The sequence below is a fragment of the Sebastes fasciatus genome, chromosome 9 (assembly GCF_043250625.1).
Source record: "Sebastes fasciatus isolate fSebFas1 chromosome 9, fSebFas1.pri, whole genome shotgun sequence".
NCBI classification, from domain to species: domain Eukaryota; kingdom Metazoa; phylum Chordata; class Actinopteri; order Perciformes; family Sebastidae; genus Sebastes; species Sebastes fasciatus.
In genome coordinates this window covers 20797271-20804723 of record NC_133803.1, presented here as the reverse complement: position 1 = coordinate 20804723, position 7453 = coordinate 20797271, and the positions used below count along the sequence as shown (strand labels likewise).

Genomic DNA, 7453 nt, shown 5'->3' with positions numbered 1-7453 from the left:
GATGCCGTTAGGAGCACCGGAGGACACCAGAGGCACATGATTTTTTTCAGGTTACCTTTTTCATGTACTACTGTCACGATATAGCGACCGTTTTATAAAAATAACTTTTTTTTAAATCATATTTTCTCCAATCTCGCCTACTTCAGCTTTAACACCACAGGCTTTAAGACATGCACAGTGCAACTGATGATGCATTCATGGCGTGCAGAGAGAGAGCGAGGGGTGGAGGGGGAGGTACCTGTAGATTCAGCTTTTTTTCACATTAAACTCTGTGAAATTAAAGTTGAGTTCGACCAAAGCACACTTGGTGATTGTTGGAAAGAGTAACGACGACGGTTTAGGTGAGTTTTACTTTGTTTCTGTCCAGGTTGAATGAAGTATTTTACGATGCTCCGCAACGTACAGCTGATCTCAACATCAACAAAAATACACGTGGATGATGGCGCAAGCTGCATGGAGAGGGGGGGCAATCATACTCGGGCAGCTTGGCGGAGGTCTTCGCTCTCCGAGTGCCATTCTAGTTATTGCTTAAAACGATGTAATCCAAGATTTAAAAAGTTTACACATCGCAGAAGTAATACACAATACTTAACGTATGCTTGAGATCAAAACTTGATATAGTTTTGTTGTTGTTAAGCACAGCCCCCATTTACTTCAGATCGACAAAAAATGTCTCAGTTTTTGGATTCACAGCGGTCTCTTGAGTGTTGAGTCGGTACTCTTCCAAGTCCGTCTTGAGCTTACTTGCTTCGGGTCGCTCTTCTGGCTTTTCACACAGCATTGACCTTATTATGATGTACTGCAACATAAAAAAGAACAACTTCTGAGATCTATGTTGCATTAACAGCACTAAAAGTGCAATATTGGTGCACTCAGCAGCATTTCCCACACGTGGACATCATAAGGGCAACCAACAAAGGTTCTTTTATTCTTACTCAACAGACAACTATAATAGCAGTTCAAACACCGGTATCTCCGACCTGCCCTGTTGATGAACATCGCAAGTAAACCAGCACCCTGCAGGAAACACTCATACCAGCTTACAGTCAGCTCACTGCGCATAACGTAATAACTGCGAATAATGTAAGAATTTAAATATAATAAAAGCTCATAATGTAATAATCAGCACAATGTAATAAAACCTTGAGCACATAACATAATAACAGTTTTGTTCATAATGTAATAAGTCATTACATAAGAACATTATTACATTATAAACTTAGCAACAACAAAAAAAGTTTAATAATAAATAATAAATTCAGCGCATAATGTCATAATTTAAAAAGAGTACTCTCCTTGTCTTCGTAAAGCACAGGAACACTTCTAGTTTTACATGATACAATTGGAGTAGTTGTTGACCGTTAATACTTTATGCGCTCAAAGTTTTATTACATTATGAGCTTTTATTACATTTAAATTATTACATTATGCACAGTTATTATGTTATGAGTTGCTACAACTCCCAAAGAAGTGCAGTGTCGAATGTGGTGCAATTTCACCAGATGGTGGCACTATAACAATGAACTTTACTTTTTGGTCTGTAATTTATTAACCATAACTTTCAGAAACAACAAAATGGTCCAGATGAATTTATCTACAGTATATAAGCCACGCCCATTTGCATCTAGATTTGAATTGTGTCCAAATCTGTTTTTTTGCTACTCCATCTACACATTTTGAGCAATCGTCACCAAATTTGGTACAAAACATCTCTGGACCGAGCCGGAAAAAGTTACTTTTTTGGATTATTGATGTTCTATACAGTTTTGCTATAGCTGGTTCTCAAAGTTAGCTCAAATGCTGTCAGCAGGGCATTATATTTAAAAAAAAAACGTCATATCTCCTGAACGCTTTGTGCTATTGCGACCACATTTGGTTGAACAGTGTAGATGTGATGGTTGAGTGACCATGACAAATATGGTGCCATTTGGCCAATAGGTGGTGCAGTAGTAAACAACACCATCTAACCAAAAAGGAAGGAATCTCTGTCTGTATGTGTATATATAGTATATATTGTGTTCTTCGCATGTCTCGAGAACTGTTCATCCAATCAACTTCACACTTTGCAGGTATAACCAGCCATACTGCAGTTCTCAACGACGCTGCAAGCAGCACTTCTGGGGGCCAAGCAATCGGCCTGTTCTGAATTCGGCACTGCACTAGTCATTGAAAATTTCTTAAATTGAGACGCATTTGCTCTTAGAAGGAAAGCATCGCTCTTTCTGCTTCCTGAAGTGCTGTGTGCATATGCAGATTTACAGTGACCAGGTAATGTTCTACCTGTCTAACCCACAAAATGATGTACCTCTTGGGGAAGATTGCGTTGAAACCCCTCGGGAAATGTCTGTGCTCTCACGTCGCCCCAAACCTGGAAGTCATAGAGGGAACATGTAACTGGTTTGACACACCTGATGCTCTCTTATGCTCTTTTGAACTTAAATAATAATACCTTTAAAAAGAATGAAACATAGTAGGTTAATTATTACACATAAGGACATAGTTTTGCATAATTTTGGATTTTGACTGAACAACTCACCGCTTCCCTTTCATGACCAGTGGAAATTGGATGAAGGAGTTCGAAGTAAATCAACCCCAAAGGAAATATATCAATTTTTCGGTCATAATTCCTCTTGCTCTTTTGGTGTAAAACAAGAAAACACAATATTAACAAAAGACACGAGGCAGCTTATTGTCTTTTCCTAATCACAATTAAGGTTATTTGATATCACAATATACATTAAACATAACCAGTTATTAAATTTCACTTGAAAATGGGCAAAATTTATTTTAATCCAACTTTAAAAAATATGTAAATTTTTTTTCTTTGGTGAGGTAGCCATGAAGCACGAAAACGCAATCTGCGGAGTCACATTTTTCAATGTTTTTTCAAATTAAATCCCACTAGTGGTTAAAATTTGTATATTTGGACCCCCATATATTGCTAAAAATGTAGCCGGTGACCTAGGACCACTCTCTGGTTAATTCAAACCCTACACTAAGAATCTTGGTATTTTATTTAACCCAGATTTTAAATTTGATAAACAAATAAATGCTGTTGTTAATAATGGGCACACACTACACGTTGACACCCTCCCGACGATTGTCAGCCAATACCCGATATTCTGATCGCTCTAAAGATTATCTCCATCCCTGATAATCATTTCCGTGGCAGGCCCAAGTTGTGGAATTGCTTCCCTCTATATGTTCGATAAGCCCCCACAATTGAATGCTTCAAAATCCAGGCTAAAAACCCACTTATTTTCTTTGGCTTTCGATGTGTGTTAGATATGTCAACATGTGTTTTTGTCATTGTGTCAGTATAGACCATCTCACTTGTTCAGGAGCCATGTAAGATGGGGTTCCTTTGTACACCGTTCTCTCCACCAGGTTCTTGTCATCGTCATCATCGTTCTCCTCAGTGACCAGACCAAAGTCTCCGATCTTCCATTCCCCATCTTGACCAAACAAGATGTTGGCAGGCTAACCACGGGAAAGAAATAAACAAAACATGTAGCTTCATGACTGACGGGATGTAATAAATGATTTTATTCACTTCGACTCACCTTCAGGTCTCTGTGGATGAACTTCTTGGAGTGAATGTACTCCACCGCGCTGACAATTTGCTGAGCAATAATTAGACTTTCATCTCTCCTCTTTGAGTCTCGCAGAGATTTCATCAAGTTTTGAGCATTCTTCTCGTCTATCCAAACTCTGAGTGTTTTGCCACACAACTCCATCTGAATATAGAGGTACTTCATCGATGACTTCTTGATAGGAGAACTAGAAAAGGAAGAAAAGACAAATGAGGAAATCACATACCTCCAGTAAGTATCCTTACTTACTTTAGTAAGTGGATGGGACTCACTGTGAAGAGCTGCCACTGTCGTCTGCGTTGTCCCAATGGTATCCTGAGTTCTCCAACCAACACGTATAGTATCGAACAATGTTACGGGGATGGAGGTCTGATAGTGCAATCGCCTCTCGTAGATCCTTTTTGATCCTAAGTATAAGAAAATCTCAGCTGAAACTTTCATCTTGCTTTGCACTACAACTCTAATTAATATATCACACTATGAAATGCCTATTAAAAACATAATTTAGTATTTGACTTACTCTCTACAGAGGACAATCTTTACAGCATAAAACTTCCCCGTCAGTTCTTCTTTTGCCTTGAAAACATGACCAAAGGCTCCTTTGCCGAGGGGCTCGATGCAGTCAAATCCTGATGTAAACCTGTTGAAACAAAATGATTGTCTCTCTTATTGTACATCAAACAGACAAACAAATGAAGTAAACATCATGGAAAGATTGCAAGATTGCAATTTAATGTTTTAATTTTCCATACTTCTCGGTTGACACCTTTAAAAACAGCTAAAGACTCACTAATTTAAACTGGTCTTGTTTTGTAATTTTGTTTCTACTGGCGGATTTATTGATTGTTTTTTTTTGCTGTTTTATGGTTTAATCGTTTCTATTTAATTTGTATTCTTGTAAAGCACTTTGTGAATTGTGTGCTATGAAAAGTGCTATACTAAATAAACGTATTATTACCTCGACACTTCTGATTGGGTTGATGTCTTCTCACTGGGACTGTTTCCTGTGGTCACTTTCTCAGGAATCACTGCATCCTTAATGAACAAAAGAAATCATGATATAGAGCTTACATTGTAGAAAAAAAATACTTAATCATTAAAATGATCTCCAACAGGCTCACTAACCTTACTGCTGCTTTGCCAGGCATCCTGGACATTTGTTGCCAATCTAACAAGACATGAAAATTGATTAGCAGCAGAAATACTGTCATTTAGTGAAATATGATGTGCTGTATCTTTAGAGTGGGTCTTAAGGTGACTTACAGTCTTTTGGGCTTCACAACAGGATTTTGTTCCTTTGTAATTGGAAGAAATATATAAAATGATGTCAGTCAAATTTTCAGAGACATATCAAATTATTTGTGAAGGTAAATAAATGTGTATTAATAAAAATGTTCGAAACAATCAGTCCCCATGGTAATGCAAAATCCCTCCACTGATTAAAGGGACTATTTGTAACTTCTTACACGTATAAATCAATCCGGGTCGGTGTCCCATGCGCGCTCGCCTGTGGCTACGCTTTTCAGACTCAGACTCCAACAAAAACTACACGGAAGCACCAAAGTTATATCTAGTGAAGCCCGTCTTGCAAAACAGTGTTGGCTGCGGTCGGAGGACGCGGGGGAGACCGTAGCTTTGGTCTCCAGGGCCAGAGTCTCTGCTGTACTCTGCTCCTCTGCCTCCCTGCCTGCCTTCACTCACACACCGCGCTCGTTCTTGCTATTTTGCTCCGCTCTACATGCATGTGCGCACACTACACACTACACACTGCAGAAGAGTTAGTTTAGCTCTGGTAATATCTAGTGAATGTACAGTGGACGTTTGTGCAGAAATAAATGCTGCAGCTCCTCCAAACCAACAGAGGTTTCCCGTGTCTTGTGAAGTGACGGGGCTACGCAACGAGAAACGTTATCGTCTCCGACCAAAACTCCGGTGTCTCCCCTGTTCCTTCTGACCGCGGTCGGGAGGCAGAGGCAGGAAAACCAACACTAGGATCAGCATTGATTCATGGAGAGACCTTCGTCTGGTCAGCTAACATTACTGCCAAGCAGGTGAAATATAGAGTGATGTTGTAGTTTTAGCTGACGTGTGTCGCCTCACTGTTTTGAGCGATGCTCGTTCATGTCTATTTAGAGCGAGCACAAGCGCGAGCCCGACGCTGACTTTCGTTGACTTAACAGCCACAGGTGTCGCTGTTAACAAGCATTTCTGATTCTTACAACAGTCCCTTTAAAAAACAAAATATGGTTCTTATAAAGAGGACAACTGTCTGAAACATCAAATCGGCTATTTTTTAGGGCTTTCCCTCAGGTTCCCAGTATTGCCTCAGGTGACAGGGACAGACAGTTTACTAATATCTCCATGTTTTGCTCAAAATACAGTATTTTTAGGAGGATATCAGTCTTGGTCTCAAATTTGAACCCATTCGGACACCGACATGAATCCTTTTTTCAGAAGGAGGATTTTGCCTCCCTCTAATATATTGGGATTTGAATATATTAAAAGAACGGTAAATATATAATTACATTGTTGTCCCAGTCTGACTGTTCTTGAAGAGCAGACCAGGCCAGCTGAGCTGCATTATGCTCGGCTTGTTTCCAGAAACATCTTGTAGTGTACTGTTTAGCTGTAAAATTAGAAAGTTTGTGACCTGGCTGCCATGTTGAAAGCAGTCGAGCCAAAACCAAGCACCACCCACCGGCCAGAGAAAACGTTCTCATTTTACTTAACAGTACACTACAAGATGTTTCTGAAAACATTTGAGGTGAGAAATCGTCATTACAGTGACAGAATAATGATTGATATTTGATCAGCGCTGCCTAGTTTGACCGTTTGGTCAGAGTTTTCGAGTGATTGACAGCTGCTCAGAGACTGCTGGTCTCCAGTTCAGCTCCGATTGGTTGTTTCTGTTTGGGCGCAGTAGAAACTTGTAAATGCCATTGGGAGCATGAGGGGTAGGAACATGATTTTTTTCACAGATCATCCGTCTCATGCACTACTGTCAGGATAATAGTAATCGTTTTATAGAAATAACTTTTTATCATATTTGCTCAAAGTAACCGACTGCAGCTTTAATTAAAGTACTTGAAACTTGTAAGAACTGTAGGCACTGAGGTGCTGGTCATAAAGGGTGGGAATTGGATTATGATGTTGTCGTGAATGATCAAGGTGTCTTTTACAAAATTAAAAAGTGTCCCGAAAACAGACAGATTTTAGTCTACTAATTAGTTATCAAGATTTTTCATAAATTATACTCTGAATGTGAGGGTAAGCCGAACAAAATGCAGCTCAGCTGGCCTGGTCTGCTCTTCAAGAACAGTCAGACTGGGACAGCAAGGTAATTATATATTTACAGTTCTTTTAATATATTCAATTCACAATATATTAGAGGAAGGAAAAATTCTCCCAGTGTATAGTCAAGACCTAAGTTGAGTCAAGGCTCCAAAAAGGGTTCATGTCAGTGTCCGAATGGATTCAAATTTGAGACCAAGACTGATATCCTCCTAAAAATACTGTCGGTACAGTGATTGACATCTGCATTAGAGACAGCTCGGCTCTGATTGGTTGAGGTCTTCCAGTCTGTGCAATCTTGCAAATGCCTTTATAAGCACAGGAGGACACAGAGGAACATGATTTTTTTTGGATAGAGTGACCATTTTATAAAATAACTTATTTTTTTTTATCATATTTGCTCAAAGATACCAACTTTAGCTTTAATCTAGGAAAGAAACTAGTGTGTATTATTACTACTTACCTCTGTATTTTTACTGCAACATATCTCTTGATATGCAAGCTTGGCTGCTTCCTCCTTAGCTTCCCTCCATTTTTTCCCAGTGGCAGCTGGATACTCCTTATCACCA

At 39.3% G+C, this 7453-nt stretch overlaps 1 protein-coding gene and 2 long non-coding RNA genes across 3 annotated transcripts in view; all 3 read right to left on the bottom strand.

The window, feature by feature from the left end:
- Nucleotides 1-265: 265 nt before the first annotated feature.
- LOC141774182 (eukaryotic translation initiation factor 2-alpha kinase 3-like) lies at nt 266-3786 on the bottom strand. Its single transcript, XM_074646589.1, has 5 exons — nt 3564-3786; nt 3337-3480; nt 2537-2641; nt 2306-2368; nt 266-799 (listed from the first exon to the last, which is right to left on the bottom strand). Exons 1-5 carry the CDS (start codon nt 3756-3758, stop codon nt 650-652), a joined length of 657 nt encoding a protein of 218 aa, XP_074502690.1. The 5' UTR covers nt 3759-3786; the 3' UTR covers nt 266-649.
- Nucleotides 3787-3865: 79 nt separating this feature from the next.
- Nucleotides 3866-4667, bottom strand: LOC141774183 (uncharacterized). Its single transcript, XR_012595257.1, has 3 exons — nt 4552-4667; nt 4114-4233; nt 3866-4000 (listed from the first exon to the last, which is right to left on the bottom strand). It is a non-coding gene; the product is annotated as an uncharacterized LOC141774183 (long non-coding RNA).
- Nucleotides 4668-4875: 208 nt separating this feature from the next.
- Nucleotides 4876-7453, bottom strand: part of LOC141774184 (uncharacterized) — a 2827-nt gene continuing 249 nt past the window's right edge. Inside the window, exons 2-3 of the long non-coding RNA XR_012595258.1 lie at nt 7348-7453; nt 4876-4888 (exon numbers count right to left, since the gene is read on the bottom strand). The exon at nt 7348-7453 is cut by the window's right edge and continues 18 nt beyond it. This is a non-coding gene — a long non-coding RNA (uncharacterized LOC141774184). The remainder of the gene's footprint in view (nt 4889-7347) is intronic.